This window comes from Lactuca sativa, chromosome 1, assembly GCF_002870075.4.
Source record: "Lactuca sativa cultivar Salinas chromosome 1, Lsat_Salinas_v11, whole genome shotgun sequence".
In the NCBI taxonomy this organism is placed as follows: Eukaryota; Viridiplantae; Streptophyta; class Magnoliopsida; order Asterales; family Asteraceae; genus Lactuca; species Lactuca sativa.
The window spans coordinates 96,986,385-97,012,991 of NC_056623.2; the positions used below are offsets into that span (position 1 = coordinate 96,986,385).

Sequence of the window (26,607 nt, forward strand, 5' to 3'; positions counted from 1 at the left end):
TTGCTGAGTGCAAGAGATACAAATGATCAGGTAGCCCCGAATCAAATAAAACATGATCCGACAAACCATTGACCAAAACGGTCCTCATAAAAGATCATAAAAAAAATATAAGCATAACAAGAAAACAATAAAAGATAGAGTTAACTTGCATACTAGTAACTACATCTAGCGCTGCTCGGGCATCATCGGTGGTCAATTGAAACGCTCTGCTCTTCACCGCGGGAGCCTCCGCATTACCCTGGTGGCCATCGGTAATCCTCAAGGTGGCTACCGTAGGTGCCACCCACTACTAGAAAAACAGACTTTTACGACACTCATTGCGCGTCGTAAAAGGCTCAGACGACGCGCAAATGCACGTCAAGGAAGGCCCTGTCATAAAGAGAGACGACGCACTTTTGCGCGTCGTCTATAGACAACGCGCATTTACGACGCTCATTTACGACACGCGTTTACGACACGCAATGCGTATCAAGGAAGGCCCTGTCATAAAGGAAGATGACACGCATTCGTGCGCCGTAACCTTATGACGTGCGTGTTAATGACACGCAATGCGTATCAATTAAGCCCCTGTCAAGAAAGGACATGTCATAAATGAAGATGACACTCATTTTTGCGTATCGTAATTTTAAATGTTAAAAAAAATATTATTTATAGATTTACTAATTTTCAAATTAACTTTGCATTTAATGTCTCATAACAAAAAATAAAATACTATATACAAAAAATACAATCCATTGCATAAAATTTAATATCATATAAATAATCGATCCATGAAAAGATAAAACAAATCAATAGATGTTGTTTTCTCCCTATACATGATTATTACATACTAAATAACAAACTTTATTTCATATTCATACATATGATTACATTATTCATTAAGAAAAACATATACCTACAGCTAGACTTGGAAGATCCATGATTGAATACGATTTCCAATGTAACTTCGATCCAAATGAGAAGTAAATACCTTATATATTGAGGACATTACACTTTGACATTCTTCAAACTTTGTGTAGATTGTGTATGCAATGTCCAAAACTGACATGTCATCTGGTCCAGGGAGGTATCTACAAATGTACAAAAGCATTTAATTAACACATATAATAATTGCAGAATAGGATTCAAGATTAACAAGTACATAACATAATATGAAACTACTCATAAAAACAAGAATGCTCAACAGTTTAAGTTTAAAACCACAAATAGACAACAGAAAATGACTCATTTAAACTTGGTAGTTTACCTTGCTGAACTTGTTTGTGGGAATGAACGATTCAATTCCTTACACAATCCCATCCTATCAAACACTTCATAAACCAAGGGCATAAAGCTTCTTGTTGTTCTTTATTTGGCTGAAGGGATTTTGGAAGGTTGCTGAAAGAAGGAAACTGAAACTCGAATGCAAACTGAAACTCAAATGCAAATTCAAAAGTGAAAAATAATAAAACGTAAAGTGAAAGATAACATAAACTAAAACTCACCCGAATCATATGCATAACCTCACGTGATCTCAACATGGAGTTTCCTTGAACAGGTGTTGGTGTTGGTGTACTGGAAGTCAACAATCCAGTGGTGGAATTCATGATGGAGGAAGAGGGGGATCTTGCCATCTTGATGCCTCTAGTCATCCCACACATAACACCCATACCGCTTCCAGCTGGCAACATGCGTACACCTGTAAAATGTAATTTACAATATTTTAAGCTCAAGTCCAAAACAAATAAATAAACTTACTTACAAATAAGATTAGTTTGAATTCATCACATAACTAACATCACGCTTCTGGCTAACAAAATCCCAAATACAACAAACATAATCTCAAATCTCAAATTCTGAATAGGAGGTTTTGAATTTAAAATTGGAATAGCATATCTGATTCATGTCCCAAAGCTTCAAGATGAGCAACCATCGCCTTGTTCGTTGGTGGTGGTCCACATCGTAAAATCTGTTCACACAACAAACACATAATACGTATTTTAGCCTTTTTTACCACTGTTGAATAAATATTTCAAAACATGTTTGAATGAAAGGAGTTGAATTAGAATAAGATACCTTGATATCAGATGAAGGTGCAGGTAAATGGTCTTGGATCATTTTTTTTCATACAAACCCAACGCCACTTGTCCATCCCTCCGGTGGCTTCACAAATACAAAACCAGGCCCTTTATTTTAATTTATATTTTATAATAAACCCAAAAATTAATAGGTTTAATTCAATGCAACAAACAGCAACCTACTATCATTGATTTGTTTATCATAGGCTTTTTGTTACTAAGAATAATACCTACCGGATTCAATACATAGTAAACTTTGAAGCGATTAGGGTAATTAGAAGTAAGTCCCTCCAGTTCTTCCTGTAAGTGTAATTAATCCCTCATCAAATTATTTAAATTATCCTTAATTTAATACTTTGCAAAAAATACAAATTCATTAATCTAAAATTCCAAAAGTAGATGACTCCTCTTAGAGAAGATGGGAACTACTTGTTTTTGTTTTTGTGTGTGTCATGGAAATTAGCATTTTCTTAATGTGTAGTACAAATTAGAATCAAAAGTTGTTCCTATATTCTCTCATTTTTGTCATGAATTTGATTATCAGATTTGCAACTTCTTGATGACAAGCTTGTTACACAAAAAGTTACTATCAAAGAAGTATATAAAGTTCGCTTACTTTCAACTGATCGATCTGATATAATGTATGTTGGTTCACCAGATTCACCATCTGTATTCACAGGGGTAAATTTAGCAACTGTAACATCCAACAGCTCCTAAGGGTATGCGAAAAGCCTGAAATGAAAATAGCTATAATTAATCAACTAAAATAATGTGTTTTTATAAGTGTCCATGTTCATAAGATCATAAGAGTTAAAAGACCACTAAACTTGCCAAATTTGGATGTGCTTACTGCTTCTGGACCATTTTCACCATCAGGAATTGAGGAAAATGTTTTGAACCATTGTACTCTACTAGAAGTTTCTGTAGCTCTTAATATATGTATAACGATAGGGGCAGGAAGAGATGGCATGTATTAGAGGCAGATAAGTTGTTAACGTGTAGTTTGCTTGATGATATGGTGAAATAAACATGTGAACATCTGATTTTGTAGACAGGTTGCAGGTGTGGACAGCCACCCTTTCAAAAGTGAAGTCCATATGAATTGGGCATGGCCTTTGTATGTTGTGCAATGTCAGCTGTGCTATTTTGGGCTTTGATCAGGTGAAAAATTGTAGACATGATTGCTATTGTGAAGCCGTGAAACAACTAAATAGGGGCGTGAACAGATTGAAGTCTTGAATATGGTCAGGTGCTCAAAAGGAGAAATCAGAAACTAAAGGCGAGTGTATGCTCTCAATATGTGAATCCAGTTGCTTCAGTGTTTTGCTTTTTATGTGTCTGTGACCTCTTCCCCCTTTTAAAAATAACGAAATGAAGTCAGGTTGGAATGTGAAATTTTGTAGGAGGCATAGGTGGCATCCTATGTAAGTGTTTGTGTAGTTGTAGTCTGATCTGATTTTCTTGTGATGCTTTCTATACTCATATGTTGCTTGAGTAGTCTGATATTGACACATAGAAATAATGGCAGTGAGTTGGCTCTTCTTTCAGACATATTGTCAGGCAGTTGGAGTGCATAACTTATCTTCATCTTTTTCTCGTACATTTTTGTTAAACTACCACAACTCAATGTATATAGTTTCATCCCTGTCTTCAGATACCAAATTCAGAAAATAAAGGAAACACATATATGTAGGTTGAAACACGAAATTAAGGAGATGGAAAAAGAAAGGAAAATGTTTGCGTGCGACTACCCTAGAATATAAGGTTGTAAATGGAAAATTAAGGGAAGATTATACAACTAAATAAAAGAAAGAATTATAATAAGAAATCAAATTTTTAACATGGATTACATATGAACCTGATTCTTAACTGGAACTATTGAGTAATCAAATCAAATTTTCCAGTATGCAATTGAAAAACAAAAAAAACCCATACAGTGATATATAAAGATTAAAAGGGTACCTGATGAAAGAACAAAATAAAAAAAAAAAAAAAACAGTGATAGATAAAGATTAAAAGGGTAATTGCTAAGCGTTGGGCTTTCATTCAAAAATTTTAAGTATGGATAAAAAAATAGTGTTTATCAAAAAAGTAAATATGAAAATAACTAATATAAGGAAATCAACTTCAAGAAGCTTTTCAAAGATACACATTAGCTACCTTGTATCTCCTTTAAGTATGAAATAATCTATTAAATATGAAAGAAAAATCTATATTAGGGATGATAAGTTGGTGGTTATGTGTTTTTCAATTGAGGCTAAAGAGAGGGTGCTACCAACAGAGACAATATTAGTAAAAATTAGAACAAAGAAATTGTTAAAAACATTACCTGATCAGAGTAGTATTGACCCTTCTTTCTCTAAATTTCTTTGACCCAAAAGGGGTTGCACTGAATGTTAAAAACATTACCTGATCAGAGTAGTATTGGCCACTCCTTTTATACACGAGACTCGCTCTTTTTCTGATATATCATGCCATCTGTCTGGGATAGTAGGATCGCGTCTTTTTGCACGGGTCTTTAGCTTATGTGGATATCATTTGGATCAGCCTCTGCTGATATGGTGTGCTATTGGGGCATATAGTAGGATCCAAGTAGACCTGCTTGATTACTTGTCATTGGATTTTGATTTATGTGGCTTATAGTGACATGGCAGTCTCATTAAGCCTCTCATTTCAAATGGAGAGATCTTATGATAGAAGCTTTTTATATATAATGGTATATATATATATATATATATATATATATATATATATATATATGTATATATATATATGTATGTATGTATTTTTTGAGCATTTTGGGCATGGAGAGTATGCACTAATACCTGTTGAAGGAATTGAACATGATTGAGAATGTTTTGTGTAGAACGAGCTCTTCAAGCCTATGGCTTCAACATTTTCACATAACCTGAAACCAATAAAGATGGCGCTAAAAGGATTGAGAATGTGTATCAGAAATCAATCATTTAATATAGACAAGTTGTTAGAGGCATTTTTACAAACAGGTGGTGTGCACCATGAAAAACATGCGAAATTAATCTATCTAACGTGGATGATGATTACTAATTCCCTTGATTTAACAAGCATTCATATCTAAGTATTCGAAATTAAACCTTTAAGCTAGATAAGTTCAATTCTTTGGGCGAGTAACAATAGGATGTAAGAGACATTTTTACAAACATGTGGACTGTGCACCATGAAATGCTTAGAGAATTATTCTTGCTGCCATGAATAACGAGTACTAAATCCATAAAATTGAAAGAAACCCATCAAAATTAAAGAGGGCTAAACATGAAGTTGGAGACAGAGATCGTATGAACTGCAAACCGACAACCAGAAGCTTGATTCCTTGTGGGTAACTAAAACGAGTCTTTAGACCTTCAAACCCAAACAACACGACAGGTCTAAATTAAAATTGGCGAAGCCAACATAGAACAAATCCAACATGAGCCAAAATGGAAAAATGATAATCCTCTTCTTAGTTACGGCAGGGCAGGGTGTAGTGAAGGTAGAGGGGAAACCAACAATATAGAACGAGGCCAACATATAAGAGCATATTGTGCAATGCGTTGAAAATAAGAGCAAATAAAGATACCTGAGAGAAAAAAATGGAAACCTTAATAATCAGAAATAACTAGACATCCAGACGAAACAACACATAACGAGAAGGAAGAAGAAAGGTTATTGTTTGTTTATTGCTTCCGGACAGGACGAGGACTTTGTTCTTTTCGAAGAACTGGCAATAGAATATATTACTATTGCAAATCATTCTTCGGTCAATTGTCTATTTTGTGAAAGAATATATTACTATTGCAAATGTGTTATGTTCGATTAGGGTTTGCACAAAGAAGGAAGTGAAAGTCGATCGGAGAGGAAGGGGTTTGCAGAGAGAAGGAAGGGAGAGAATGAAGTCGATCTGGCGGGTGTAAAGAGTAGAGAGGAAGAGGAAGGCGGGTGTTCAAAATTTTGGGGGATTTAGTTTTCCCCCTTACTTATCAAGGAGTCACAGAAGCGCGCGTTTAGTAAAAATTATAAAGCGACATTTGTAGAGGACGCCCTTTTTATTATAGGTGCCCTCCGTGTTTTTTATTTTTGTTTATTCGACATTAATTTTAGGGCGCGCAAAAATACGTGTCCTCTATTCTTCGAATTTTGGAAGGTTGACATTATTTTTAGGGGCACACAAAAATGTGTATCGTAAATCAGCGAGTGTCATTGTTTGCGCGTCATTAAAGGGTATTTTTCTTGTAGTGTTTTCTAATGTTTTCATATGTTTTAGGGGGGGGAGGGAATACAAGTCAAATATACATTTTTATAGAAATCAATCACATGTGATTTACTATCGGTAGTTCAAATCACATGTGATTTATCACTATGCTTTATAAAAGAACTTTACTCTTTCAAAACTACTTTGGAAAAATAAACTATTTTCTAAATGCTTTCTTTGGTCAAGATTTTTATTAAATTACTTTTCTTGTAAAATGTATCTACACTAATATATTTATATAAGTAAGACTTGAAGGACTTAGGACCGATAGCTCGCCTTATTTCCTGTTCTTGTTTGATGTGGGCTTAGGGTATTTTTTATCCGTCCGACTGTCATTGATTTCTTAGTTATATATCATGTATATTGGTGTTAGATACGAGCATTTTCATCTCATTCGATGCCTATATTACTTAATTGCCAAGAACCATACACATTAATTTAACTATAATAGGTATAGTTAAGGCCACTACTACTTGTTACCGCTACTACTGCACATATTGTAATTCATACTATTACAAAACGATACACGAATAAGAGAGCACACTATGAACTACATAAAAGACTACTACACTATATTACAAGAGAAAGCACTAATCCGGAAGATAACACACTAACTCTCTACAAGATACTCTACGTGCTACATACTGTGACCAGAGCTTTCTAGAAGGAAGGCGATGCTACATGTATAGATCTATACGGGGCAGACACTATTATATCCCGACTGTTAACCTCAGTCCGAGCCGAGCAGGCCCAGGGATGGCACTACATCACTACACTGTGTATGACCGGGAAGGTCATGGGATCCTCTATTACTCACACTATTGGTCACATAAAAGGAACACACTACATCCACACTAAACTACTAAGACTAAAGTCTCAGTTAATATCCCGAAGTAAATAAGTATCTATTACTAATGGAAGTTCGCACCACTATCATTGTCTACAGGCATAACTTTTCCCTCTATCTACATTACATACTAGGGATTTTAGTGCCACACTTTTACAACAAACAGATTTCAATTATTAAACTTACATGCAACTTAAAGTCTTTCACTTACGACGTATTTTCTGGAAAATATAGGATTTTCTAGGGTTTTCTACTACTTATAAATATAAATTGCAGTTTTTCACACTATACGTTCTAATACATTTTATACAAAATTCACACTAATTTCTTATGAACTCACCAGCTTTATGCTGATACTCGTTTTCATAATAACTTGTATCCTCAGGTCAAAGATAGACAAGTACAGGTGCAGCATTTTGGAGAAGGTGGAGCTTACAAGATCCATCTCTTATTTTTGTATTACTTTTGGTGTCTATTGAAACTTTACAGAACACACTTGTAATTAAACTCACTATGAAATGAAATGGTTGTATGTTTCTTGTTTTTACTATTATGCAATTGTGATGATATTGTACATGACGTCCTCCACCCCGAAACGTATTCCGCCGTTATCGGTTTTGGGGTGTGACAGTTTTCTTTAGAGTTCTACTAAGTTGCATTGACTAGTGACTTTAAATCTTTCAGATTTCGAGTTTAGGTTAAAAATGTTTATTGTTTCCGTTGTCCTATGTTTGATCTAATTAGGCTCACAACCCTTCAATATACACATAATAAAGATTCTAAAAAAATTAGAACTTAAATATTTAATGTGGTTTACATGATCAAAATAATTATGCTACATCCATATGAAAACTAGAGAGATTTTTAGGTAATAATATTTATCAAACACAAACATACATAATTTCAAGAGTTTGACACAAAGTATTACGGATTACACATTCACCTTGTACATATGATAAAACTTTCAAGGATTTGATATATAAAATATTATACATGATTTGGACTGTATTTGGATTTCATGAATATCATATCTTAGGATAAGAGTTCACCATAGGCCATGGTAACACACATTTGAATAACCTTTTTTACACTACCAAACACGTTTACGGTACTCCCCAAGTGCCCAGAGTGGGAAAATGCTCCTGTATTGTGCAAAATGCAGAGTGCAATTCCTCATCCAAGCTCCAGTAATTTCCTGGGTAAATAGGCTAATGTTAAAGTAAGATTTATAAAACATACCATATATATATATATATATATATATATATATATATATATATATATATATATATATATATATATATATATATGCTCATTTGAAAATGAAAAATAGGTTGAGAATACGAAAATCAATCTAGCCCACACATATATTCTTGCCACCGTAGCATTTCGGCGTACCGCCATGACGAGAAGAAATAATATTAATATGTGTATAGAAAATTAAGTATATTCGTATATGAATACTAAGCACTAACATCACCACCTCCCTTCTTCTCCGCCATCTAACCCACCGCCAACAACTGCCATCACTACCGCTACCTCCACCACATACCACCACTACCTCCACTACCACCACCACCACCCCCACATGTACCACCACTTGTACCACTATAGTACACCACTACCATCACTATCACCACCACAACCACCATCTCCTCCACCAACAACCATAATCATATATGAATAATCATTTGTGAATAGACATATATGGATAATGATATATGAATAATTATATGTGAATATACTACATAATATTCATATATTTAATCTTAAATTCATATATAAATATTACATCTCCCATTGTGTCGATACGTTTAAACGGAAGATGAATAAATGTGTGGTCTATATTCATTCTTGCGTTCTCAGCATTTTTTTATTTTTAATTGAACCTCTCTCTCTCTCTCTCTCTCTCTCTCTCTCTCTCTCTTTATATATATATACCCACACACACACACACTAGGTTTCAATTATTTTTCAAAAATAATTTATTCAGTCAGCAATGAAAATAATGCCCACGAATGAATGTCACTAGAAAGTGTTAGTTGAAATTGAAGTCTTGTGTTTTATTTGTCATGGGATTCATAAAGGTATAACTTTCAATGCTTCGAATCTTTTTAGGGATTACCTGTTGAGGAAAATCTCCGTTATCCATTTGAGCATTAATCAACAATTTTGCTGCTTTATCTAAGGGCGTTATATCTCTCTCCACCTGTTGTTTATAAACATGAAAAATCTATTAAATTTTATACATAAACCTTTAAAGCAACTTAGAGGTGGAAAAATGACTGAGACTTGAGTAACATTGTAAATCCCAAAAGACTTGGTTGGTTGGTTGTTTTATTCTTGACTAATAGCCTTTTTGTCACATGCTTTATTTCAATCAGAAGGGTTGTTAGATTTCAGTTAGAAACTTGTTAATTTTCTGTTAAGCGAGGTTAGTTAAATTGGTTATGATTTCATGTTCATAATAGTTAGCTTGATTATATATTCCGACTTCTGTAATCATTTTAGCAAGTTAATCAATGAAAATTTCTATAAATCTTTCTTCTTTCTCCAACTTGAACTACCAAAACATTTTCAATCCATATTTTGAAAATCATTAATATTTAGTTTATTAAATAGGAAAATCTTCATAAATATCCTTAAACTTTGGCCTTATTTAGAGTTTTGTCTAAAGATTTCCATCTTAAATATGATTTTTGAAAAATTAGAATAATGATTTGGTATTTTGACTTAGTATTCTAAAAGATTGTAGGCCACCATGGGCTAGTGGTGGTGATAACTTGCCATCAAACATTTTAAAATGGAGTTGACTTTTTTGAAACTGACAGTGTATGTAGGTTTGTTATTAAAAAAGGTTGTAACTATAGTTTAAGCCACGATTAACATGTTTTGTCCATCTGTATTAGCTAACCTTTCTTTTTTGGTTTGACTATCTATAACTAACATAAAACCCAAATTGACCAATTTTAACAAAGTCTATCTAATTAACACCCCTGCACAAAAAGCATGGAAAATAACCTGCCCACAGAACATAAGACCAAGCATAGCCCATGATGTTTGCACCAAATTTGTTCGGTTTCCATCCAATGGCGTATACACCTTGATGAACAATAGAAACAAAATGTTGAGAGAGATGAAGGTTTCACATTTCTATTTTAGTAATAACTTGCTTTGCCTTTTTTGAATATATATTATCATAAGTATGTATTTGTTAATTATTATATCTTGTGGTAATCAAAATTGACGTTATTTGTGAGCAAAGAGATGAATCTCACCTTAGTAGAACAAGATAGGTGGCTCTCTCCCCAACCCCCCTCTTCATTCTGTTTGGAAAGTAAGAACTTGACACCTTTACATACTGCTTCATTATTGTCGTATGTCTTTCCAGAAGCACTTAAAGCCCTTAAGGCAAAGAATGTTCCATATAAGAAGCATATTCCCCAGTAACCATACCTATATATGAATCCAAAAGAATAGTTAAAGAATGTCAACCAATGTTTTTTTATATATTGGATACATTTATACATATATCTTTACTTTCATAGCTCAAAGTAGTCACAAAAATAGAATCCGTGCAACATCTTACCATGAACCATCATGCCATTGCGTTTCCTCCAGATATCGTATTCCATTCAAAATTGAAAGTTCTATTTCTTTCTTTCTGTGTTTTGGATGGACATGGTTGAACTCTACCAAAGCTACAATAATGCAAGCTGAGGGTTCTAGATGCCTAATTCAGTGAAAATACATATTAATTAATAGTCACTGTTTAAAAAAACTTTTGTTACATTTTCTGTTTGTTATTACTCTTTCATTTCACTTATGTTTTGGAATACATTAGTCATAAGTGATTGTAATTATATGTAGATCACTATTGATAATATATGGCGCTAATGACTATGTTAAAGAATTACTCTTTCTCAACTACTATATCTGCAAACATCTCTGAAGGATTAAGAAGCTGTAGAAATGGTTTTGGAATCGGTGGCTCCCAAACAGCAAATCCTCCGCTTATCGGACTCTAAATGAAGAGAAAACAAACAAAGGTAGCACTAGTTATTTCATTGTTTGTCTTGAAATAAAGACTATAATTATTTTTCCAAATTTAAAAGGATAAATTATATTCATTTCTAAGACAAATGTATCATACTTGCAAGTAAAGAAGAAAATTCACTGCCTCATATAGTCGGGCATTGTCAACTTTCTCTCCAACAATTTCTTTCGGCATGTTTGATAGTAAGAGTAGGCACTACAACATAAGATGAATGATAAATATAAGATGTATATAAAAATAAAATAGATTTAATTTCATTTGGATGTACCATTAGTGCTTCAGCTGTACAGTCAGAGACAGCCCATCCATGATCTTGATCAGAGAAGGCCCATGCACCTTTAGTGATATGTCGATACATTCGAGTGAAATCTCTTGAAGGATTTTGTTTTATCTGCATATATAATGAGGAAAACTATCAAATTTTGAAAACAAAATAATCATGCGTGTATACATATTGCTAAACAACTAACCTGAGATTCTTTTAAATAAAAGTGTGCCTTATTGAGACAATCAGCATATTCTTCAGTCATGTTACTTGCAATAATTGCTTGAGTTGTAAAAACACAATCCCACACTTGACTACCAAAACTATGCATTGTCATTCCATCTTCTGCAACCCATAAGTAATCTGGAACTCTTGCTAAGTGATATTTAAACTCATCACCATTTGGATTCTCTGCCCACCAACACATCATTTGTAGACTCTGCCCAAAACATAAGAAAACATTTGTTATGTTCTTTAGGTAGAAAGTTCTTTCTATTATAATTTTTCTTTGTTTCTTTACATCAACATTATAGGTAGCTTACTTTTTCAATGCATCCAATGGTCATGTATCTAGTCTCTTCTGATTCATAGCGCATTAGCTCAACAACTCGATCAAGCGATTTCCCTCGTAGTTTGGAAAATGGCCAATATTTAAGGATAGGTTCAGTAATGTAGTGAAGGGTATGCCACAAAACATCTTGAAGAAATGAATGTGGATAGTACAAGTCCTCCTGCAAAGAGAAACATATATAAATATATGTACTCCTCACTTACAAAAAATGATGCCAATTTTATTTTAAAGGTCTTAAGAAAAGGTACCAACCTTACAACAATTATTTCGTTGCTTATTCCAATTAATATGCTCAAAAGCAGTGGGGTAGATTTCTTTTCGCAATGATGAAACAAGAGGTGTGATGGGTCCTTGGACTCTTTTCCCATATAAATATGACATAGGCATGTAGGTTGTCCGACAATAACACCACATCTCAGCTATATAAGTCATAAGGACAAATTAAGAGAGTTTGGAAAATGTATACAAAATTTCTTTTGTCTAAAGTGATTTCTATTTTTTATGAAATCAAGGAAAGCACATTGGAAATATTGGTTATATTTGAAAATTATATAGTTAGTTACCAGGATGAAAAGGAAATGTCGATGGGATAATCCAGAATTCTGGTGGCAATGGGTTGCAACCCTCCCAATCATACACTCCCAACACCTATATATGTAAATACAAGAAAATAAACAAGAAATATCAACAATCATGGGAAGAAGTGGGTAATAAGATTTCATAATTAAATCAAAGAACAATTATCAACATGTAAAACTTTACTAGAAAGGTCATAAATATTCATCGTTTTTCATATAAAAATAGGTCATTCAATTTCTTGCTTCCCATGCTTTCTTTTGTCTTGAGTTGGATTGAATTATAAATACCTTTTCATTTTCTCTCTCAAACATTTTTTTTTTGTAAAACTCTACTTAAAGCACATATCATATTATTTATAGGGAACTAGTTACACTTGGTATATAGATTATATATTTACCGATAGATAGAGCTTTCCCCATGAGGGAATGGAGGTTGCACCACCATGGTCAAGTATCCACTTGCGGCCTCTGTCCATTGCACCATCTCCTCCATTTTTTCCTTCTCCTAGTATACGCAAGGCTACATAGACCAATGTAGATCCAATCATCGTGCTTTTGCCTTCGATAAAAAACCCCCATCCTCCATCTTCATTCTTCAGTTATTATGCAACTCGAATTATTTAGTATAATATTTTTTTTCTAAAACAAGAAGCATAAATAGATCTAAAATTGTTTTGGGGGAAGTATAGAAGGAACTATGTGAATGTCTACGAAAATCTGAAGCAACAAATAACCCTACCGTGTATATGTGCTTAAATAGACAGGACATGTTTTATTGTTTAATTAATTAATTTGTTTAACTCCATTTTCACTTGTTATGTTGTTCCAGGATGATCCGCTTAGCGAAAGATTACATTTCTAAGGAAAATTTCATAACTTACGTTCTTTTGACATATTTTGTTCAAGATTTCTAAGGAAAATTGGAAGCTTTTGGAAGTGAGTTCTACACGTATCATATTGGAGTAATTTAAAATCTGAGGCCTAAACAGTAAATTTTTTCCTAAAGAGGAATAATTATATTATGATTCTATATTGTTTATAATATAAGTTGAGAAATTAAATATCCTCCTAATTTTTATTGCTATAAATCATCCTACCAAATTAAATAGTGACACGTGTAACATTTAATGTTTATTTAATGATATTTTAATATACTAATATGACACATGTCATCATTTAATTGGGTAGGAGAATTCGTAGGAATAAAAATATGAGAATATTTAATTTTACTTATAAGTTATATGACAGAGAGATATAATAAAAGAGCTTGTTGAATGTGTATGAACAATTTGTTGAATGTGTATGAACAATTTATAATATTTAATAGGTGGATGCATTAGCAATAGTTATATGTCCTTTCTCAACACATCTATAAAGAAAATATTTATGCGTATGACACCTTGTGAAGAATTGAGAGGTTTAAAGCCCAGAATAAGCCACCTATAAAAACTTTGGTTATATAGCCTATGGTTTCGTATAATCAGCCCACCATACACTTGTTGAGAAATTTTGAGATTCTTGATTCGGGTTTGGTGCATTACTTTCTTTGTTTTGGAGATCTAACGTTGTGCTTATCACAAAATATGAACTTCATCTGAAGCTGATTGTGCAACCATAACTTTAGCAACTTTACCAAGTTGGTTAAGGATATTGTTATAAAACGTTTCCATGATTAAACTTTTTACAAAAAAAATATATTTTCTGATTGTTATAAAAGTCTATTCTTTTATTGTCAAATGAAGCAAATTTACATTTTACATCATTGCATCCAAGGGCATTGCCTATGTTATATTATCGTGGTCAAATATGTACCTTTTTTCAAATGTTTAGTTTGAATTTAAATACATGCGGTGGGGAATTGGAGGGGAATGGGTAGCTATACAAGGCCTAAATTTTTTTGGGGCCCAATCTTTTTTCAATTATATATATATATATATATATATATACTATCTTATAAAACAAATCTCACTATTTCTAAAAATAAAATGAATAAAATAATAATATTTTTTTAAGACGTCCAAATCATTAAGCTAATTGTACAACTAATCACTAATAAAATAATATTAAAATTTAAACAAACTCCTATAAATCTTATCTTCCAAGGTTTTGACTAGATCTTTTTTCATCCAAATAAATACTCAACACCTTATAATTTGGTCATTTCATTAATTTTCTTTATTTTTAATATGACATGTTTACTAAAACAAACTAATGATTGAATTGAAAATAATCATTCTCCATCGAAAAGAAATTAATTGTCAAAACAAACTATTTGTCGTCCGCCGCTTTGCGCGGGTAAACGGCTAGTATATATATATATATATATATATATATATATATATATATATATATATATATATATATATATATATATATATATATATATATATATATATATATATATATATATATATATATATATATTAATAATATGGGTATTTTTTCTGATTTGTCCTGGACATTTAAGGATATTTAAATTATTAGGACGAACCATGTTTAAATAATTGGTAAGTTGGGTTAGTACATTGGTCTCTACACGGTTCTCTCTTTCACTTATTTTTTTTTGTAGTCTACTTGTTCCATTTAATTTGTAACCCTCATTGAGGATACGTATTCCACCTTATGAACAACGTTTCACTTTTGACCATCAACTTACTATCCGTTGACCAAAAAAACTTCAAAATCCCAATCATGCTCTCCTTCCTAGTGTGGGAAAATATAACATAGATGGTTTATTTAGATTCAATATATAGCTTACCTGATGATTGTAGAAATACCGTATCATCTCTTTGTGGTGTTCTTCATTCAAGATTGTATTAATGGTACCACTTATGTATAAAACAATTAACTGCAATAAAAAAAAAAGAACAATTACAAGCTTAAGATGATTAGTGAGAGAAACATAACCATATATGTAAAATGCATAATAATATAATCGATGAGTCTTCCTTATTGTAGTCAGTGACGAATCTAGAATAAAATAGTACGTGGGTCCTAATTAAGTGAAATCGAAAAATGTAAAAAGTAAACAATCCATGTGATGAATCGGGTCGGGTCGAACCAGTAAAAACCAGTCTACACGACCCCTAAAACTAAATTTTTGTAACAAAAAAAACATTTATTTTGCACGACTAAATTTCTTTTTTATTAAAGAGTTCATTTGCAATAATTATTTTTACAACCAACAATATTGAATGAGTTGTGTTGTTTTTCAACTTTCATTATAACCATCCACCATCCATTTTACAATATCAAATAATTATATCTCTTTCTTTTTATCTCCTATATGGGATAAGTTTTGATAAGTATTAACTATTTGGTTTGTAAATTTAAATATAAACCCACCTTTGCTATATGTAGATACGCCAATGATTGTAGTTTCATGGTGGAAAAATTAAGGTCAAAGATATCATTTTTATAAAATGAAATCAATCACGTATATAAGGCCTCTAACTCACGTTTGAAATCAAAATTCTACTTGGAAAGAATAAATCACAATGCATTTGTATAATTTGGTGAAGTAAATAGCATTTTCAGGTTACAACTCTAATATACATAACAAAAATAACTAACTGAAAATTGAATTTTATTTCTACTCAATATACTCACAAGTGGAGGAGTGAAGAACAAGGGGCCAGCGCTTTCAGCGGGCCAATGACCATCTTTTGCTTGGATTGCACGATTTAGTCGGACTCCTTTCTTCACTGCAGTTGTTGCGGCTTCAAAAGTGACTTGTTCATCATCAGTTAGTCTAATTGGAGCTATGTCCATAAGGTCAATTTGATTTTCCTTCATAAGCTATTCGTATTATAACAACATTATCAGGTTCATATATTAATATGAAAATTAAGTCTCTATTTATAAATGATCCCTGAGAGAATTTATCATGCATTAAATCAACAATAACTTTGTTTATACATCAAACTAATTATTAAATATCATAAGTAGTTTTCGTAAAGATATGTAACACATGTATTTTCGACACTAATTAATTACATAATCAACACATTTGATAACCATATGTTTCATGCAACAAGTATGGTTAACTATTGGTGAAATGTTATGTGCAAAGGTTTGGATTTAGCTTTATCCAAGAGAAGACAAGCAAATCCAACGCTTCAAATAATAGATATGTCCCCATAGTTTGATGTATAATCTAGATCATGTCGTTTTATTTAGTTTTCTATTTGTCATAACCTCCCTATTATATTTTCCTTAAATAATAATGGATTAGAAAGCAAGCCAAGAGTCTTAGCAAAACCCTAGAATTGGGAAAAAAAAATTAAACAATTACATCTCGTTGAGAAGAAAAAAAAATAATTAACCAAATCAATTCTTGAGCTTTTCTCCGACTACAAATCCAAAATAAGAGTGTCTCACAATGACTTCAAAATGATCTCTCGGGATCAAGAATCAATAAACAACAAAACACAACACTATACATGATGTGGAAAAAAAAAAAAAATTAAGGTAGTTCAAATGATCATAGTGATCATTTAATTCATATCATTTTTCAAAACCAAAACCACCATTAGTCTTCAAATGGTACGTCAAAGTAATATCCACTCTAAAAAAATGATTTGATGATTTTTTTTTTTTTTGAAATATGCATTTATGCACATTTGAATGTTCGTATGTGTGTGTGTGTGTATATATATATATATATATATATATATATATATATATATATATATATATATATATATACACGCACACATACATACACACGTGTAGAGAGAGAGAGAGAGGGGAGGAGAGAGAGAGAGAGAGAGAGAGAGAGGTCAGCTTAGAAAAAAAAATTAAAAATTGAAAAGTCTATCTCAACCACTTATTTATATCTTGTCGTAAAACCCTTCATTGTATATGCGCAATGGGGAAGAGATAATATTTATATGTGTATATAAATTTACATATATTCATATATAAATCCATCACCTCCCATCTTCTTCGCATACTCGCACTGACACTTCCACCACCTCTATCTTTACCACCACCTCGTTACCGCCACCACCAGCATCACCTCCGCCATCACTCGCCTCCACCTTCGCCACTGCTGCAAGCATCACCTCTATACTGCCACTTCAACCACCTCAACCACCACCCCCACCATCACCACTCCCAGTGTTATCGTCTTCGCTACCCCTGCCATCGTCACCGCCTCTACCACGAACCGTCATATTCATATATGAATAATCACTTGTGAACATACAGATACTTATATATATATATATATATATATATATATATATATATATATATATATATATATATATATATATATATATATATATATATACTTACTCATATATGAATACACATTCATATATGTAAATAGGTATATACTTATTCATACGAATACGTATTATATATCAATAAAATTTGTTCCGTCCTCCTGATACTCTATACTCTGGAGCGCTTTAACGAATATATATATATATATATATATATATATATATATATATATATATATATATATATATATATATATATATATATATATATATATATATATATATATATATTGCATACGACTCTACAATTAAATTGACTCTTACGCTACATCAAAAAAAGAAAAAATAGGATCGATTGGAGACGGATCGGTAAATGATCAACTTACAACCCTTCCTATGATGGCTCTGTTGCTATATATATATATATATATATATATATATAGCTAGGTTATAATGTGGATGGACATCTATTATAAGGATGTGTGTGGACGGTGCTATTATATGAGATGACTAAGATAATAAGTTTTTTAGTAATGGGAATACGTTTAACTTGACACAATTATCATCTTTATCTTGTATTTCCACTCATTTTTATTCATTTTGGTTCTCACACATCATTATTCTCTCATTTTCATTCTTACAGAATACAATTATCAATAATACATTTTGACAAAATGAGAATTATTAAAAAAATAAATAAATAACGTTTATAATGCCCTTATAGACAATTTAGTTAGCGAAAATGTGTGATAACGACAATAATTATATATGGTTGAATGGATTCACATTACCAAGGAACATGTTTTCTTAGCCATTTTTACAAAATGACACTAGGTTAACACTGTCAACACGCCCCGCACAATAGATGTTCATCCATATTTGAACCTATATATATATATATATATATATATATATATATATATATATATATATATATATATATACACACACACACATACTAAGATCTAGCATCTGGACTATTTGGACTATCTAAATACTAACATCTATGGTTACTATTAAACGGACAATTTATAAAAAAATTCTAAAAGTACTAGCATTTACGTGTAACTTTTAAATGGTCAGAAGGGCATAATTAGAAATGCAACTTTACCTATTTCCTATAATTTTTCAGCCTCTCACCTCTTACCTTTCTTATTCCCGTATCTATATCCTCTCTCTCTCTCTCATGCTCTCTCTCTAGGGTTTCAATAGACGTAACCACCATCGTCGTACACATCACTGGTGCATAAGAGGCGTCGACCTTCCCCTGGTCTTAACGCCATCACTAGCAAGAGGATTTAGAGAGAGAGAGAGAGAAAGAGAGATGGAGAAAGAAAAATGTCCGTTGATTTGGGTTGTTAGTGGCGAATAACACGATAGGATTCAAAGAGAAACTGAGACGAGGAAGTAAAAAGTCGTTTTTGTTCTCGGTTCTTGATCTACTCTAAATCAATCGACAAGTATTGTGTCATCGTTTTCTACCAAACTGAATCTCGATTTCCAATGTGTCCTTTGAATCGCATACAGGTAAATCAATACATAAATTAGATGTCAAATTCGATACATAAATCGCATACAACTTATCTTCTTCCCCTATTCGAGTAAATACTTGATTGCATATCATTTTGGTTACAAATATTCCAAACCTACATCTAGATTCAAGAGGCGACATTCTTTTTCTTGTGTATGTTTCTCAGGTATGGTACGTCACTCATTTAAATTGGTTAATACGGGAAGAAGATAAGTTGTGCACATAAGGTGCTTGATGAAATGCCCGAATTCAAAAAACTGGAACTTGAATGCTTGCTCAATTCTTTCTCAATCTTTTCTTTGATTTCCTTTTTCTAACGATATTCAATGAATGAAAATCAAAGCTAACATTTTGCTACACCCTTAATGACAAGCAAAACCAATAGAACATTCAAATTTCTCTGTATTTATGCAAACAAAATTATTTAAATATTTCTAACTGTTTACAGTTATGAATTTAAGAATAACAATTAGCACAGGTGCATTTGTTTTTGGGTATGATGGTGGCATCAAGACGACCATGAGCGCAACATCATTTTTTATCATTATAAATGTATTAGATATTTTTTTATCTTTTTCATTCTTTAGTGATTTGAACTGATCTTTTTAATTTCACATTGTCCTTTATTCATTTATGATTACACATGTATTCAATTTTTTTTTTAATTTTACATTGGTATTGTTCTTTCTTCGTTTTTAATATAATAGTTTTGAGTTTTTTGTATCTATACTATTGTGTGTTATGAGTTAAAGTTTTTGTTGTTATTTATAATAATTCATGATTAACATAACCCGTTCAAACAAAATTCTAAAAATTATTTAAAGGATTATTTTTATGTACATTTCAATCATTAATGAATTTAACATACAAGTATTTTTTTTTAATCTAAATAAAGCATAGTTAAAAAACAAAAACCTAGAAGTTAAAAAAAATGATTTTTCATTCATTAATGAATGAATTCATATGAATCATATGGTATAAGAAAAAAAATACTTTTTAAATTAAAAAAGACAATTTTTTAAAATATTTTATTAATAATATATATATATATATATATATATATATATATATATATATATATATATATATATATATATATATATATATATATTGGGAAATTGTCATAATCCCTGAATTTAAGGAAAGTGGCTTCTAATATTTATATAATTTAATGAAAATAAATAAATACTAATATGCTTATATTGATTGGTCCAGAATTATTCTCGCATTCTCAATTTTTTAAGTATTCTCAGTTGGTCATTTTCCTATATATATATATATATATATATATATATATATATATATATATATATATATATATATATATATATATATATATATATATATATATATATATATATATAGTCCCAAAAAAGGATAATCAAAGACCCGAACTTAGTTGTAAGAATTTAAAACATATTCTTATTAATATATCATAATAAATTCACGTGAAGTTTTAACAGTCTCATAATGTAATCAAAAGAAAGAATGTTTATGATTGAATTTAAAGAACATATAAATAATAATAATAATAATATTTTCATAAAAATACATATTGTATTAGGCATTCATAATGCATTGAATTTTTATGGTTCACTACCATTAAACTATTTATTGAACATCAACATGGTGTCCAAAAATGATGGGAGCTTAATTGATTGAATGTTAGTTAAGCATCTTACCTCATTTCACTCCCCAATTGGATTATGCATTCTAGATGTTTTTATAGTTATTATGTTGCATATATGATATACCATATATAAATGAACACAATTTTGTTGAAAATCATTGTGCTTAGTACCTGCATCCGCATCAGGAGATCGCCACAAGCATGTTGTCCTCCATTTTTTCGATTATCTTTGAAGTTTTGTTGAATCTTTTCAATCTCTTCTTTCTCTTTTGTTGTACCAGCATTAGGATTAAATTCCCAAAATTGTCTACCAACAAAGTTGTTAGTACTAAACAAATAGGGTCCATCCCCTTCGGCTATCTTTAACTCCCACATCCTTCTCTTCTGTTAGTCACCTCTTCTAGTAGGGTTAATAATCTAAGTTTATAAAAACATGTGTAAGGATAACCATATTATGATCATATCGATAAACACAAGCAAACACACAATAATGAAGTTATGGAGAAAAAAAAAATAACAAATGATTGAATGTAGTTCATACGATCATAATGATTGGCTAATCCACTAACGAAAAGAAAATATATATTATTAATCATACACATCAATGCATTTTTTCTGCTGTTCACCCTAGGTTACCGGTGTGCGCGCGCAATATATATATATATATATATATATATATATATATATATATATATATATATATATATATATATATATATATATATATATATATATATATATATATATATATATATATATATATATATATATATATGATGTCCAATTGATAAAATGTTGAATAAAAATATGAATGACAAACAAATGATTTATGTTTAAAAACAACGTTCTTTTAAAATATGCAGCATTCATTCATTCAATATATTGTATAAATTAATGAAAACTAGGATTTTGGTATTAAAAGCTCAGTGTCACATATTACATTCCAGCTGATGAACTGAAGTTATAACCTATTTAATTTTTTAGCTACCATCTTTTTTAACATATTTTACTACTGAATTACTGTTTCTTTTATTTAAAAAGTCAACACAATTTCAATGTTTGCTAAATTTTTTTGGGGGGATATTTAGATGGGCATCAATTGAATTTTGACAGAAATATTTACTTTTAGATATCGATGTCAGTGATTTGAATTTTACGATGAACTTTGGATGGGAAATTTAGTTGGCTTTTGCCATGGATCAGGGAGGTGTGTGCCACATCCACCGTGGCATACCCGACCCATATCATATCCATTCTTTAAGTCAGAGAAAGTGGTGTTATCGAAACCATACGTTTTTACTGCCAAATAAGCGTTACGTTATTTTTTATTCCACAAATGTGGTTTTTTACCACACCAAGGGAGTAGTGCCAGATTTTTATTTTATTTTTTTAACTATTTTAATTTAATAAAACTTCTTTTTTAATAAAGAAAACATAATTTAAAAAAAATATATTTCATTAATTAAAAATACAAATACCATACATTGCTTAACTTAAAAAAAAAAAACCTGAAAATTCAGAAAATCCGATTAGAAACATAAAACCTACAATTTATTAAAAAAAACACACACCAAACGATCAAAAACTTGAAGATATTGGGGTTGTGGTGTTTCTGGCGGATGTTTTTTCTTTGCTGGGACTTTTGAAAAAAGACTTTTTCAAAAAAATTGGAGGAAAAAAAAGTGAAATTGTAAGGATTTTGGTTGAAAGTTATGTAAAAAATGGTAAGTACATATATAGAGAAAAATAATAATAATAAAAAAAAAAATCAGTCGCAAGGACCGTTCACCGGTCAACATAACACCCACCAATCACAGCACGCGGTCCTTTCTAGCCACAATACGGCCAAAACCACACTCAGGTGGCGGTGTTTGCGGTCCATGTGGCAAGAGTGCGGTTCCAAACCGCAGCCCACTCCAATCAATCTTACAACCATATTTGTAGCCACGAAAATGTATTCTTTTGGTTGATTAACTGGAATTCTAGTTACGGTTTTATTTGCTCAATTGTTTTGTATTTTGTGTAAAAAATAAATCGTGCGTTGTATGTCAAATCCATCCAGATCCATCATATAAAAGATAAATCGTGGAATAATGATAATATTCTAAACATACAAAGTGTAAACTTTTAACGTTTTTTCCATTACACAAATGAATAAATTAACTTTAAATAATATTTTAGTTAATGCTACACACCAAATACCCGGCCCGCCCCATTTTATTCACAAGAGCACGTCAGCTGAAAGATTAGCTGCTCTTTCACTTATAATTATTATAAACGTAAAAATGATAAGTATTGCAAACATCTAAATATTAAAATAGTGGTTCTTAAAAGCATCAGTTAAAATGGACCCATCAATGTTGAGATTTCTTGTGAACTATATGATTTTCTCTTTGAACATCAGTGTCTTATATATCTTGACATTAAGTCAAACGCTAGTGCATATAATAAACAAGGAACACGTTACTAATTCAATTAAATAATATTTCATATGGATTATTATTTGTTAAACTTACTTTTCATTGTCAGCATGGAGTTGAGCCAAATTTTCATTTCATAGATTTTACTAAATTCAGAAAGACACCATATCATTTGCGAATGTACGTTGTCCCTTCAAACTATCATATAATAGAACTAAATTCCAAAGCGTGTATGTCCTATATCAATGTAAGCTTAAACTAGGCGAGAATGGTAGTTTCTGATTAAAATAGAAAACAAAACAAACAAACAAAAATTGTCTTAGCTTTTTGGAAATTCTTCGGTTTCTTTGTTTTTGTTTTTGTTTTTGTTTTTTGTTTTTTATTTTTGCATTTTCTTTTATTTTTCATTAGTTTCTTCACGAAAATATGTTGCTAAATTTTAACACAAACAAATAATTTCCTAAAACAAAATAGAAGACAATACCAATTCATGTTTATTTGCCCCAAAAAGTAATGACAAAATAACAAACTTCCAATGATTTTTATAGGAAAGTGCAATATAGTAGTTTTGCAAAGATATTCATAATGTATAATGAAGCTTAAGCATTATAATATGAATGTATTATTGATGTATGTGACCCTAAGAACATTATCGTTCAAAGTCTTATATGAGAGTATTATGGTACTGATCTTTATAGAAAACTTTTAAGTTATTGTTTCTTGCAACCATATGCATCATTAATATACTCTTATCATCCTGCTTAAACTTCAGTATATATCATTAATATATTGACAAAAGTATTATATCATACTTTCATATCAAAATCATTGGACACTTGTTCTTTTTTTAAATAGTCTGTGGAAATTTGAACATACATCTAGCAAACGTGCTTTGTTTTATCTTTTAAATAAAAAATATCATTTTCTATATAATTTCAAACCATGGTAATTGTTGTGTTGAAGGAAATATGAAGTTAGTGGTATAGGAGCATACCATAAAACTAAAACCGTACAAAAGAATAAGGAAAAAGCTGAAAATTTGAAACTAAAAAACCAAATCATTTTGAAAAACCAACTGTTGGATTTTGGTTAATTCCAGTATACTATAAAACCAACGCACAAAAAATCGAGAAAAAGTGGAAATTTGAAACTGAAAAACCAAATCATCATCTACCCTAATAAATAAGAATGATTTTGTCACATGTCCTTTTCTCATTCAATTTGCCACATGTCATTTTGTCATAATTTAAAGATATATTTATTTTCACTTGTCATTTATTTTATTTTCCATATCTAATATATTATTAATTAGTTTCCATAAATTAAACTTACCATAATGATATTAATTTTAAATTTTAAATTTTAAATTTTAAATTTTAATTTCAAATAAATTTACAGTTTAAATCTTTGTTTTTAACATTTTGTTATAATTAATCTGTTTAGTATACGGGTCTGATAACTAAACAATAATTTTAATTTATTTATTTTTTGCATGTTTTTTTCTCATAATTTTTATTTATTTCAAATTTCGAATTCAAATAAACTTCTCATTTAATCGTTTCTATTTAACATTTTGTTTTAATCAACCCGTATAATATACGGGTCTCACAACTAGTTTTGAATAACTAACGGTTGGATTATGATTTAAGAAAAAACGGTCTTTAGATTAAGTGGTTTTTTATATATAAAAACCAGAAAAAAAAATAATGGACCAAATCAAAGAAAAAAAAAGGATTTTTCGCAACAACTTTAATGAAGAAATCCAAGAAAAAAAAAACTGAAAAACAAAAACAAAACCTGAAAAAACGATGGTTTATGGTTTTTGGTATTTTCGAAGTCAAAATCAGAAATTTTGGATCTAGTTTGGGTTTTAGTAAGAAAAAAATCATTCTAAATTACCAGATTTTTGTATTACAGAAAAGAAAATATTAAGAAATAATAAGTGAAAGACATTTATTCATTTAAGGCATACTTACGTATTATTGTTCATGCTGAGTGTTGTTGTGAAATCATTATAGGTTACTAACATCATATTATATTAATCAACATCATCATACTTGTTATATTTAATCGATGTGCATGTAAAAATTGAACACATAAAACATCAAAATAAAATATTTAATGGGGAATGATCAATATACCTCTCTTGTGATATTTTCTTGGCGAGGATAGCTTTAAGACTTTAACTTCCCCATCTACTAGCTTCTGGTTTTCATGAATACAGAATACTCTTTTGGTGTGAGTAGTTTATAGGAATTGGTTCTATTTATAGGCACACGTATCAAGTTTTTCCCAAAATGTCCAATTTGATGTTGTTGAATGGGGATAGAAATAAGCTAGTGACACTCCAACTACAAACCGCATACGTATTAATTATCTTTTTCTTCTGGCACCTTCTATTATTCGATAGTTTATTAGGGATGGGTTATTTATAGATGCACACGTGAAGTTTGTTAGGTCTATTTATAGGCATCCTTGAAGTTTCATGCAATTAGTAATGAGCAAATGGACACCGGACCGATCCTGCACCACATGGAACGGTTCTCGGCTCTAGTTTCAAAGGTTAATCGGCTATTATTGGATTACAATTCCTATTTTATATATATATATATATATATATATATATATATATATATATATATATATATATATATATATATATATATATATATATATATATATACACACACCACACACGACACAAGAAGGAAACTTTTCATATATCACATATCTTGGACATATCTCCAAAACACCGTTGGTTGGGTTGACCAAGGGCTTAAAGCCCTTGGCAGAACAACCAATTCGCCAACAATCACCCCTGAATGGTTGAGACGGCAACTTGCACACCGAGTAACGATCTCATTTCACCGCGCCTTACACGCGCTAAGGCCTTCGTAAGGGGATCCGTCGCTTATTCATTTCACACCACATGTTAGACTTCACCTTGCTCGTTTTACACACGCTCTCGAATGACATGGAAGCGAATGTGAATGTGTTTGCTCCACCAGTGAAGCACCAGATTTTTAGACAACATGATTGCCGACTTGTTACACTTTTTTTCTTCTCTAATCAGGTTAACCCTGCGAGCAACTCAATTAGCCAAACTGCTTGGCATGCTGCTAAAGTAGTTGTCATGAATTCGACTTCACGTGA

General features: G+C 31.0%; 1 protein-coding gene across 1 annotated transcript; it reads right to left on the minus strand.

Annotated features, from left to right (window-relative positions):
• Positions 1-8,017: 8,017 nt before the first annotated feature.
• LOC111885942 (dammarenediol II synthase) lies at positions 8,018-25,752 on the minus strand. Its single transcript, XM_023882184.3, has 17 exons — positions 25,596-25,752; positions 21,206-21,451; positions 16,252-16,440; positions 15,401-15,490; positions 13,041-13,235; positions 12,628-12,712; positions 12,317-12,483; positions 12,036-12,224; positions 11,699-11,932; positions 11,497-11,619; positions 11,325-11,423; positions 11,089-11,195; positions 10,761-10,904; positions 10,450-10,627; positions 10,193-10,273; positions 9,297-9,380; positions 8,018-8,366 (listed from the first exon to the last, which is right to left on the minus strand). Exons 2-17 carry the CDS (start codon positions 21,407-21,409, stop codon positions 8,262-8,264), a joined length of 2,274 nt encoding a protein of 757 aa, XP_023737952.1. The 5' UTR covers positions 21,410-21,451; positions 25,596-25,752; the 3' UTR covers positions 8,018-8,261.
• Between the last annotated feature and the right edge of the window lie 855 nt (positions 25,753-26,607).